Genomic DNA, 13500 nt, shown 5'->3' with positions numbered 1-13500 from the left:
ACTGACCGTAAAATCAGACGGATAAACAGAGAACTAAGAAGTTTCCGGATCTACTTCATATCGTTCAAGATTATTTAACTAATTTATTTTAAAGATGATAATGATTTTTATAACCATTCAAGATTTTCTTTAAATCAAACTTTGATGCATCACTTGCTTTTGTTCATATCTCAGACAGTTCTACCTATTGTAGTTTAATAAAATATTAATGACAACAGAACATGGGTTGCTTTAGTAAATACACTTACTAAAAATACTGACTTTTTTTATTTAGCCCACTCCACACATTACTGCCTGGCTGGTTTGTGTCCTATACTTATATGCTAAAAAGGCAATAATGGTATCACCAATAAAGCCTAAAAACAGGGCATCAGTATATTGTAAACCGATAGGTTTAAATATTATTTTCCAGTTATCAAAGAAATAATTTGTTGATTAATTTAATTGTAAACATTAAATTGTTTTAAATTCAAAATTGTAATATATACATCAGTGTGAAACCTATGAATGGTGGAAAAACATATACTGTAATATTAAAACCACATGGGTCTCTTTCTTTTTGGCTTTAACAAACTTATCCCTGAAATTTGCAGTAAAATTGAAATATAAATCTGCAGTGCTTCACGCGTCTGTAGTTCTTTATCTTCATTAAAGCCATTAAGTACACATTCCTGTATCTTTGTATTTTGCTGGTTTTTATAGAGTTCTTTTCTTTAAATCAAATCCCTCCTGGAAAAATTATTGGGGGTAAAAACTCCAGTGTTGCTGAAAAAGAGAGCGAACTAACATACTTCTAGATCTGCTACGCTGCAGTTTCATTGGCAAATATGGACTTGCTTCTGATGTCTTATCACATTGTTGATAAGCTGCTGCAGAAATTTACATACTTAAATCCTGTGGCAGATCAGAACAAGTAGAACCAGAGGACATTAAGGGTTTCAACAAGCTTGCGCCATTTATACTTTCATTTGAATAGCACTTTTGATGGAACTTTTACAACAATATTAACCTTTTTGGGGGGAGTCAGCTCACTGTTTTAACTGTCTTAACCAGCAGTTACCAGCACAAACACTTAGCAAGATGTCTTAAAGTTATCAAAACATTGCTTGATTTTTTTGTCAATTTTACACACTTTTATTGAACTTTCTTTCATTGCAAGTGCTAACATCCCACACACTAATTATATTTTTTTAATTTTCAGTCATGTATTCAATTACAGATCTCTGCCAGAAGGGTAAACTATGGCACTTTGTTGTCAAAACAGGAATAGCCTTTAATATTATCAGGAGAGGAACAGTTTGAATACCGTTAAAGACCACATCTCAGTTAAAGTTTTGGAGATAAGCATATATGTAGCTAGTCAAAATGTTGACTAGTGACCATGCAAAATCAAGTTTCAAGTTGTATAGTGGAAGGCTGCCTATATGTAGAAGGGAATCTGCTGTCTTGAGACCAATATTCTAACACTTTTGACCCTTTTGTGGATTGTCTGAACTTTACTAACAATATCACCTGTGTAATTTCAGAATAAGGAGGCCAAATGGGTGGATCTGGGAGGAGCATACATTGGACCGACTCAAAACCGCATTCTGAGGATAGCCAAACAGTATGGGGTGAAAACATACAAAGTCAACGAAGAGGAGTCTCTAGTTCATTATGTGAAGGTAAATCTCACATATAAGTCTCACAAATAAGATATACACACATTATTATATTATATTATATTATATTATATTATATTATATTATATTATATTATATTACATTATATTATGCAGTTTATGTGTGCATTAAACTGCAACGAAAGACACACTTAAACAGACATTATGAGCAGTTCCAGCGTTATGGATGTAACTTTTGCAGTAAAATCTCAAAACATAAATTCATGTAGAAAGTATTTGTTAACATTATATTGAAACATCTATTTATGTTTAACCACAGAGTTATCGAAAAAAAAATCAATCTTTAAACATTTTTTATATTTTAAATGAGGAAAAGACACATGCATTATGGATGCAAGTTTGCAGTATACTGTACAACATACTTTGTAGAAATTGTGTGAATTAAACTGTGTAGGGATAATTTACAGTTTGAACCCAAAGAATGACCAGGCTGTCAGATGAAGAAGAGCCTGAGTCCGAGATTCAATTAAAAGGAAAGTTTACTGAAGATAGTTTGCCTTTTCATCAGCAGAAGCCAGCTTCAGCTCTTGCAATGAGTTCCTAGGCCGCTCTGCTGACAATCACAGAACAACAACAATTATATTCTCACATAACATCATTACCTGCGTCATACATACCTGTAGGTGTTTTAACCTGATTGGTTAAAGCACAGATAGACATAATTTCCACGTGGGTGTGTGTGTACAACTCTGAACAATATCTCAAGCATACAAACGTCAGACATCTACTAGACTGTTTAGAGCTGACCTCAGACCTGCAAAAGGATCTACAATCGAATAGAACACACACACACCCAAAGTACTATCTGTTTCTCACCCAAGGCTAAGTGTACTATCAGCCGTCTTTACAAAACTGGTTAAAAACCGATATAATCTACATTCAGGCAATATTCTCACTAAACAAAGTCTATCTTGAATAAAAAGGAAAATCACTTTAAACAGAATTGACACAATAATAATATCCAAATCACTTTAAACAGAATTAACACATAATAATAATATCAAAATCACTTTAGACAGTATTAACACATAGCAAAACACATAGGAAAGCAGTTGTTTTCAATCATCAAGCCCTTCAGTCTCACTCGAGGTCTCCATGACCTCTGACCTGGTTTGGCGGCTCCTGAAAATAGAGTTTCAAAGAGATGGGCAAATGCACTGAACATTCCTATATTAAGCAATGTGTTAACTTTATTCATTAGTCAAAATCATTTCAAGATTAAATACTGATTCAAATAATCATAATAATAAAGTAATGAGAAAAGGGATACTGAGAAAAGGATAAACGTTGAGACCGGTTGGAAGACAGAAATCTGAATCCATCAACTGCACAACCCAAAAGAAACAATATTAATCAAAAGAATAAGAGTTGGCTCACTATAAAACAAAATGATTGAGTTTATTTTATTTTGCATTAATGAGGAAAAAACTTTGTTATGGATGTGACATCTCTCTGTTATAGATGCGTCAGATGTGAAATTGACACTTGTGTGACTTTGGTAAATCAAATATAATTGTTTCAAAACACTGACAAAGACATTTACAGTATTTTTACAGTACTTTGACTAATACAAGCCTAAACTTAGAAAGGGTTTCGCTATTTTGCTGAAAACATATTTTTTTCATGGCAAGGTTGACCTTTGCATGGAATTGCTCTTGTACCTCTTCAGGTTGGCGCTGAATAAAATCATTTAATCTATATATCCAGCATTTTGCATTTTGACTATTTGTGAATGGATGAGTCTCTGTGGTCACTCTGTTTCACAAAACTGCTCCTTTTTTGGTCTCCTGTTTTTTTTTAAACATACAGTCAACAAGGAGGTTCGTTATGGGATAGTAAACCCTTAATAATGTTTTATACACATAGCAACTAATTACTACAAAATTTCAAACCATTTTTTCCCATTGCCTCAAATTCCCTTCTCAAAGCTAAAAAACAGAGCTTTGGCTAATAATACAGCCTTTTGTTTGAGCACTCCCATGTCTAAATGCGCAGGAAGTCAGAGCAAGGCCCAGTGCGCTCAGCTGAACAGCGTTCAATACAGAGTCTCTCCTTCACATTAGTGTGCTGGAGATGCTAATCGCTGCCTGAAGGAAGTCTGTAATATGGTTTCAGATGCTTGGAGTGGGTAAGAAGGACGGAACTCAAGACACCAGCCTCCCCTCCTCCTGCCCCATATCCAATTTGAGTAGACGCATCACTGCCCTTAGCACATGCACGCTGCATGACCTTATTAGATTTGGCTGTAGATTCTGTCTTCTTCTCCGCACTGACCATGCTATTACCAGGATAAATCATTGGATTCTTAGAGCTGCTCTTTATAATGTGAGCTTTACTGCTTTCTGTGGTCATATTTCATAAGAAGAATGCATAAGGTGGTTTTAAAGTGGATCAACAGGGTGCTTGATTTGGAGATCGGTGAAGCACACATACACATACAGGGAAAGGTCGTGGTGAGGAATCATTGGAGTGTTCCACGTCAGGTTGAAGCCAGATTTTTGTTGCCATGGAAAAAGGCCCTTTGGCTTGTTTCCCATAATCCTTTACCATCCCATCCCATCGTTTTGTTTCCACATTCTAACTGTGGCTTTGGTTAATGCTGAATGTTTGTCAGGTTTGAAACTTTCACTTTGCTTTTGGCTTCAATATCCTAAATCCTCTTAATATTAAAAAACAGGATTAAGAAAGTAGTAGAATCTTGTTTAAGATGTTGGTCAAACTGTTGTCAGACAAGAGATGTTTAGCGGAATGTGATGGCTGCTTATTTCTGTGCAGATATAATGAATGAGGATTGCTCAAAAAAGCAACATAAAAGATCATTAAAGTGGTTTAAATGACTTGTGCGCTATCATAATGCAGGTCATATAGTAACTCGTATTGTTTTACTTGGTCATTAAAAGCAATATGTGCTTACATGTAATGTAGTCCTGCGATTAAAACGATTCATTTCTAATATCCATTAACATAATCATCAGTCCAATCATCCTTCTGAAATCTTTCTAATGATTATATTATATTATATTATATTATATTATATTATATTATATTATATTATATTATATTATATGTCAAATTGTATTATATTACAGACCTTTTTGATGGATGTAAACAATAACTACGGTCCTTACGTATTTCCTGTTTTCCATTTTTAATTTCCATAGCTTCCAAGAATGCAAAAAGGTCTACATATTGAGAATAATGTTATGATAGCTGTTTTAATGTGAAGGCATGATTAAATTGCCTCTTGTTACAGTTATGAATTAGTTTGACAACAAGCAGGAAATGTTTATGGACCAATGACATTACCACATTGAAATGGCACAATATGGCTGCCGTTGCATCATCCAGGTGGATGCTGCACACTGGTGGTGACCTAACCTAGCACAGGTGTCAAACTCAGTTCCTAGAGGGCCCCAGCTCTGGACAGTTTAGATTTATCCCTAATTAAACACACCTGTATTATATTATATTATATTATATTATATTATATTATATTATATCATAATAATTCCTTACATTTTATAAAGCGCTTTTCTGGAGACTTAAAGTGCTTTACATATTTTTGGGGGGAATCTCCTCATCACCCACCAGTGTGCAGCATCCACCTGGATGATGCAACGGCAGTCATATTGTGCCAGACCGCACACCACACACCGGCTGACCACACACTTGGTGGAGAGGAGACAGAGTGATGAAGCCAGTTATCATATGGGGATGGTTAGGAAGCCATGAATGCTTGAGTTAAACCCCTACTCTCTTTCAAGGACATCCTGGGATCTTAGTTTGATGTCTCATTCGAAAGACGGTGCACACTGAGCAGTATAGAGTCCCCTTCACTATACTGGGGCGTTAGGACCGACACAGACTGCAGGTTGAGTGCAACCTAACTTTCCCAAGTGGTCTCCAGGTACTGACCAGGCGCAACCCTGCTTAGCTTCAGTGGGCGACCATGTGAGAGTTGTAGAGAGCTAGCCAGTTATATTATATTATATTATATTATATTATATTATATTATATTATATTATATTATATTATATTATATTATATTATATTATGTTATATTATATTATATTATATTATATTATATTATATTATATTATGTTATATTATATTATGTTATATTATATTATGTTATATTATGTTATATTATATTATGTTATATTATATTATGTTATATTATAATTTATTATATTATATTATATTATGTTATATTATATTATGTTATATTATATTATGTTATATTATAATTTATTATATTATATTATATTATATTATATTATATTATATTATATTATATTATGTTATATTATATTGTATTATATTATATTATATTATATTATGTTATATTATATTATATTATATTATATTATATTATATTATATTATATTATGTTATATTATATTATGTTATATTATGTTATATTATATTATATTATATTATGTTATATTATATTATGTTATATTATATTATGTTATATTATAATTTATTATATTATATTATATTATATTATATTATATTATATTATATTATATTATATTATATTATATTATAATTTATTATATTATAATTTATTATATTATATTATGTTATATTATATTATGTTATATTATATTATAATTTATTATATTATATTATATTATATTATATTATATTATATTATATTATATTATATTATATTATATTATAATTAGTTTTGCTGTTTTGTTGATTATTTAAAATAGAAGGAATTATAGGTGTAAAGTGAAGTGGACGCTGACAAGGGAGGTGTGGATCCAAATGCAGGTTTATTGAGAATGGTCAAGCAAGCAACAGTCAACACAGGGGCAAACAGATGTATACAGGCAATCCAGAGTCATGTTCATAAAATAGGCGGATGGTCAACAGGCAGGCAGCACGCAACATGAACAATCAAAATAAAGCAAGGGTCAGAAACAAGACAAAGCAAGAAAAACGTGTCATAATGTTCACAATACTATTTAACAAGACTCCGCAATGTGTGTGTTTTTGAGAGGTGTATAAATAGTCTGTGTAATTAGTCCTGAACAACTTCAGCTGTGTCTTTTCGCAATCATGGGGATCTAGGCCAGGTGTGTGACTGGATATGTAGTTCTTTTGCTGGAAGATTTGTAGTTCTTCTGCAATCTGCATGTGTTAGATCGCTGGTGACTGTGACAATAGGTGCATTATAATGCATTATATCATTTAAGTGCTTTTACTTTTAGTTTAATGTAATTTTGCAGAATACATTTTTTTATATTTTATTTAAAAAATGAAGTCTTACTGATCTCAGCTTTTGAAGAGTTTTTATAAATGCAGAAATGCCCTTTTATTTAAATTTATTTTTGTTGTTTACTGCTGGGAGATAATAATTTCCATAAAACAATATCTTTAATTCTTGACCCTTGGTTTGTGTGGATTGACAGTGCAATCATTCTCAAAATCAGTACCAAACCAGCTGATTTTGTCAGAATGCACCAAAATGCAGACAGAACAAGAAGAAAATGGTTCTAAACACATATCTGATATTCATTTTTAAGGAATGCATCTTCATCTGAAGGACAAATGCTGGTCAGAGGCACAAAGCTAAGAGCTATGCAGCATCACCTTTCATTTTTGCTTTTTCATTATGCTCTGTCTTGCCACAGGCTGCTTTTTGTACATGTTTTGATTTAAATGGAATGAATGTGAAGGTGTCAGTCTTAATGATTAATGATGTCTGTATGCGTTTGTGTTAGTATACATTCCCCTCTCTCCTTGTGCCGTTATATCTCATGATCGGAGCATCCCTGTGGGTTACCATGGCAGCGCTCCTCATCAAAAGACAATTGCTATCAGGATTGAGGGGACACATTCTCTTTCTCTCCATCTGCCTCTGTCTTCAGGATCAGGGCGTTTCCTTTCCCATTTCATAACCAGAACACTTCAGTCCAAAGAAATTAGATCAGGTTTTTTTACCCTGTTGAGTGACACAGATGTTGCATTACAGAAAGAGTTTTTTGCTAGTGATCGATCAAACTAATTAAAGTCCAATAACTGTAAAGCAGACCTCTACATTTTAATCTACAAAACATATTATCATCTGTGTTCATGCTACGAGTACTTATTCATGATGAGCCAGTGCTTTTTGTTAGCTACTAGTACCTTTTCATTAGATACTGGTACTGCCAGTTCAAGATACTAGTACTTATTCATTAGATACTAGTGGTGATCGATAGATAGTACATATTCATTATGTACTAATTAGTATTCAGTAGATACTAGTATTTAGTTATTAAATCCAATATTTTTTTGTATTATTTTTCCAATATATGTTTTTTAGTATTGTGTATTTATTCATTATATACTAGGGCTTATTTTAACAGTGACTTTTAACTAATAGTGACGTGTAACTTGTAACATATATGTTGTTTCTATTACTGCCTTCACTTCTGTAGGGATCTACCATTTAAATCCATTTAGATACTGTTCAGTTTTGAATAGTATGTATACCATTTGGTACATATTTTAGAGACTAGTAGATAATATTCATTAGCTTTTTATCGTATTATTAAATTTTTTATCAGATACAAGTTTTTCATATATGGACTTTATGCAGATGTTTCTAAACCTATATAATGACATCGCATTGTTGACATGGCATTTCAGACAGTTCAGACTTGCTTTTTAGCGTGCTTGCACACCTAGACTTTTGTTTCGAAATCTGGTGCGTTTTCCCAGTTTGCGCGGTTCGTTTGGCATATGGGAATCCAGCTATCGCGCTCGGATCCCCGCCAAAACTATCGGTCCGAGAACGCCTGATATAGGTGGTCTCGGCCTAATTGAAACGAACTCTGGAGCAGATCGATTGTATTGAGAAGGCAATATGATCTGAACCAGGCTATATCCATTTGATTTAGTGGCTTATTCGTATCAATTCGTATGATCTAATTCATACAATATAGCACGATTTGCTCATCACCCAATGACGGTTGGGTTTAGGGGTGGGGTTGGGTGCCACGCATCCTTTTTAAAATCGTACATTTTCGTACGACTGAACTCGTACGAATTCGTACGAATTAGCCACTAAATTGACAAAATGTAAAATACTCATGTGTCTGGGCACTTTAATAAAGCTAGAGTACATTTACTAGCTGAAGGTGCGCTCGTGTTTACTCTTACCTGCCAAATTTTCCTTAAAGGACACCTATTTTACCTCTTTTACAAGATGTAAGTTACGGCTTTGTTGTCTCCAATATGTGTCTGTAAAGATTCAGCTCAAAATACTCATCAAAACCCACCCATTTTGGTGTCTGAGTACAGTAGCTGTTTTTGTAACCTGCGGCTTTAAATGCAAATGAGCTGCTTCTCCCCACCCACTGGCCCATGTGAGTGTCTGCTTCTCCTACGATTAGATAAACAGCAGTCAGTGATAGAGAGAGAGACATCTATGAAGCTGCAATACATCTAATTCAGTCAAAAATACCAAAAATAAAGTTCATTTCGAGTATTTGTTGTGGAGTTTATTCAAGCCTTTGTGAAATGATAAGTCTCACACAAATGCTATTTGCAGTACACACACATATGTGCCCGTTTACTGACACCATGCTGTAGTGATGATTATAACGCTTAAGAATTACATAGCAATTTTGCTGTCTTCATTACAAACATGCTCTTTTTAAAATGTTTAAACTTATAAAACTTATAAAAATGACAGATAGTTGTAACAAATATTTTAATCCAAGTTTATTTGCAAAAAAATGTTCTGTGGACATGTGTATACATGTTTTTATGGAGACATGGCGCCTGTCAATCAATTCGGTGGGCGGGGAAAACCACACTCCTACGTCACGTTGCGGTGGGCCTCAAAATCACTGGGGTTTGGCTCCAATTTTAACGTCAGGACATTTTTTAAAAAGAGACTTGTGTTTCACTCCAATATAACTGTGGACACACTGTACATACACACAGTTCTGTCCAAACAGCTAACAAAAGTTGATTTTCATCATAGATGCCCTTTAAAAAGAAAAAATCCTGTTGTTTTATCAGGAGTACAAGGCAATCTGGAATTTCACGTGAGACTGATGATTTCCCAATGCAGTGTTCTAGTTAGGATTATGCCAAATTTGCAGATTCATCATGTTAACTAACTAATTTTGCCATTGTTAATCTTTTGGCCTGCAAAATTTTGCAGAATAGCCAATATAACTCACTATCACATTTACTGTATGCTTTGTCACAGAACAATGAAATTAATCTTTTACAATCTGAGCTGTGTTGACTCCAGTCATAGTAAAGTAATTCACCTTTTGAGTTCATCCTGAATGTTATCTGAAGACTTTCTACTTTCCTCCGAACTGTGTGTAGTATTATATAAGAGGATTGTAGATCAGTTTTATCAGCCCTTCATGTTCTCGATCGCATCTACGCCTGCGCGATTTGTTGAAAGTTTTACAACCGCTTTTATAGTATCACCTGTTACTTAGCAATCACACATTGGCCTTGAGCCAGTATTAGCCAATAAGGGCCTTACAATGAGCAGAACATTTTATAATTAAGGTGAGCATGCAGCCAAGGCGCCCGTGTAATCAGCTTTTCTGTAGCTGTAATCCTAAAGGCCAGACCCAGTTTCCTCTGCCTTGGTACGTGAGCAACCCTGTACTTTCAGGCAGCCTTAGCATATCAATATTATTATGGTTTAAAGTTGTGCAAGGGGAGAGTTATTAAAAATTAATACAGTGTTTACATTACTGTTCATTTATATTAGTGGTTTCTTTGCAATAATAATAAACCACATACACTTTTATGCAAAAGTTTGGGCACCCCTCTGTTTCTGCATAATAATGTGCTCTTTCTTTATAAGAGAAGATCACAGTAATATGCAATTCAGTTTCTAGAGAAAGGTAGATAATGTCATCTTTTTCAGACAGAAATCAGTAGTGTAGCAGTATTGAGATTGCAGTATCAGGCTGTGCAAAAGTTTAGGCACCCTCTCATTTGTGTGGATTTCACAACCTGTAATCACTTAATGCTGAAAATTGATGACAAAATCTATATATTGATATGAAAATTGATCACACAAAATTGATATGAATGACTCAGTGAACCTTAATCCAACACAGGTGCAACCAATCATGAAAAAGGATATTTAACCCAGCTAATTGCTAGTTGTACTTCTCCTTATTGTGAACCAGAAAGTAGCAACATGGGAACCTCACAAGAACTTCCTAATGACCCAAAAACAGATAAACGGTATAAAAAAGATAATTCACTAACATGAATGAGGAGAAGGATGCAAAAAGCTATCACAAAGGTTTAAAGTCTCTGTCTTCACAGTCAGAAATACACACAGTAAGGCCACAGGAACAGTTCTTGTGAAGGAAAGAGGTGGTAGGTCAAGAAAAATATCTGTAAAGCAAAGGCAAAGAATGGTTAGAAATGTTTAGAAAAGCTCCAGGACTGTCTTGCTGCTAGAAATGTCATTGTACATCCACAGTCTAGCACACTCACTGCTCAATGGATGGTGATGCAGAAAACAACAAGAGTCATTTGAGGTGTGCAAAGGCTGATCTGGACAATCCTGAATCATTTTGGAAAAATATAGTGTGGACAGATGCCACAACCATAGGGTCTTTGCATGACGGAAAAAGAACAGCATTCCAGGAGAAGAACATGCTCCCTACTGTAAAATATGGTGGAGGGTTCATCATGCTGTGCGGATGTGTGCCGGAAAGCACATGTACTGGAAACCTTGTCAGAGTAAAGGTCAACCCAAAGCACATTTCCAGATCTATTCATGCTCAGACATGATACAATGATCTAGAATGGCCATCCCAGTCCCCAGACCTAAACATCATCTAAAATCTATAGATTGATTTGAAAAGGGCCATTCATGTATATATGTATGTATGTATGTATGTATGCATGTATGTATGTATGCATGTATGTATGCATGTATGTATGTGTGTATATATATATATATATATATATATATATATATATATATATATATATATATATGTATATATATGTATGGTATTTAACATGGATGAAGACTAGAGTATTTATACTAATTAAAATTAAAAAGTTCTGTTTGTTAATGTTAAGCAAATATCAATCCAAAAACATTGTGCACAAGTTCTGTTGTTTTTAAAAGAATGTTTTTCCACTTTTATACAAACAGAATGCTGCTTAAGAGGATGATGCATTTGCAGTGGGCAGGATGTGGTCTTATGTTATTGCTTGTAAGCGGTGGCATGGATGTGGAGCAGCATGAGGTTAGCGTGCATAGTAGCGTGGCTTTCTCTGCTCAGGCTGAAAGCAGGAGATCATAAGAGATGCACTCCATCTTTCTGTCTCCATGGGAACAGACCTGTTGCTCGATGCTGGGCAATTCACTGTCCTTTGCTGCATTGGTCTGGCAGCCTCGCAAATGAAATGGAAATGTCATGGTCCCTTTTTAAGCTGAACATGCTTTCCTATAGTGTTAGTTGGCTAAGAAATACAGTAAAAGATCATGAATTGAAAATGAAGAAATTATTTTTATTTTTTTTAAACCCAACCTTAGACCACAAATATGATTATAGTAAGATAGATGGGTAATTGTTAGAGAGACATCATGAGGCATCATGCCTGCTCTTTTTTTAAGGATGTTCTTTTAATTCCTGTACTGTAGTAAAGACAGTAATACTATTTATAGCTCTATCAATACAAAATTCCCAAGAATATGAAGTTAAAGGCAAAATTATTAGCCCTTCTGTAAAATTTTCAATCTTTTTCAAATACTTTAAAAGTTATTTTGCTTAAACACATTTTTTAAATGTAATAGTTTTAATAACTAATTTCTAATAGCTAAATTAATTAGTCTTTGCCATAATTACAGTGCATATTATTTTACTAGATGTTTTGTAAGGTATTATTATTCAGCTTAAAGTGCTATTTAAAGGCATAACTAGGTTAATTGGGTTAACTTGGCTTTCGAATTTTTCTAAACAATTACTTTTTTTGTAAAAAATTCTTAGGGTGAAAAAAAATTATTAAAGTAGCCAACAATATTGACCAACAAATGAAAAAAACACATTTTACAAAAAACACAAAGACTTTCACAAAGAAGAAGAATAGGAAATGCTGTGAAAATCTCCTTGCTCTGTTAAACATCACTTGGGAAATATTTAGAAAATAATACAAATTTCACAGGAGGGCTAATGATTTTGCCTTAAACTGTAAATGTCATTTTCTATTAATTTATTTAAATGTACACTTACTAACGCAAACATCACAATGTTGATGCTGAATATTTTCCACATTTCATACAAATTATTCCATGATCTGTTGAAATTCTTGATTCTGATTGGCTGGAGGGTGTGCATTATTTTTGTTGAAATGCACAGGTAGTTCCAGCAAAGTCTAATATGCAAGACGTGTCACTCGTATAGTTTTGAACGGTGAAAAGTGTAACGGTCAATATGGCCAATGAAGCCCCGCCTTCTAGTACAGGAGCCAATCAGCGATCACTATAGACTGACGATTCTCTAGGAGAGAGGCTCAGACCAGACGTGTTTCTGCAGATTTTGTGTGATTAGAACGTTTAGAAATGAAACTAAAGAGACAGTTGTTGTTTTATTTTTTTTGGTGATTCCTAATATGGAATTTAATTGTAAGCTTGACAAGCAATTTTGGAGAATTTGATGTTTCCCTTTTTAAACAGAATGCCCAAGCGTACTGCCCGAGAGGCATTTCAAAGATGGCTGCTGAGAGAAATGACTTGCCTTAAAGGGACTTCCAGTCAGTTTTGATCACAATTTGAAATGGGCTTCTCTCAAACATTTGTAGTTAGCACAGCA

General features: G+C 34.0%; 1 protein-coding gene across 1 annotated transcript in view; it reads left to right on the top strand.

Moving 5' to 3' along the window:
* Window positions 1–13500, top strand: part of mao (monoamine oxidase) — a 57517-nt gene that overhangs the window by 25357 nt on the left and 18660 nt on the right. The window contains exon 3 of the mRNA XM_056465560.1: window positions 1527–1664. Coding sequence (XP_056321535.1) covers window positions 1527–1664 — 138 coding nt within the window. The remainder of the gene's footprint in view (window positions 1–1526; window positions 1665–13500) is intronic.

The sequence above is a fragment of the Danio aesculapii genome, chromosome 9, assembly GCF_903798145.1.
Source record: "Danio aesculapii chromosome 9, fDanAes4.1, whole genome shotgun sequence".
Taxonomy (NCBI): Eukaryota; Metazoa; Chordata; class Actinopteri; order Cypriniformes; family Danionidae; genus Danio; species Danio aesculapii.
This window is presented reverse-complemented; position numbering and strand designations above follow the sequence as displayed.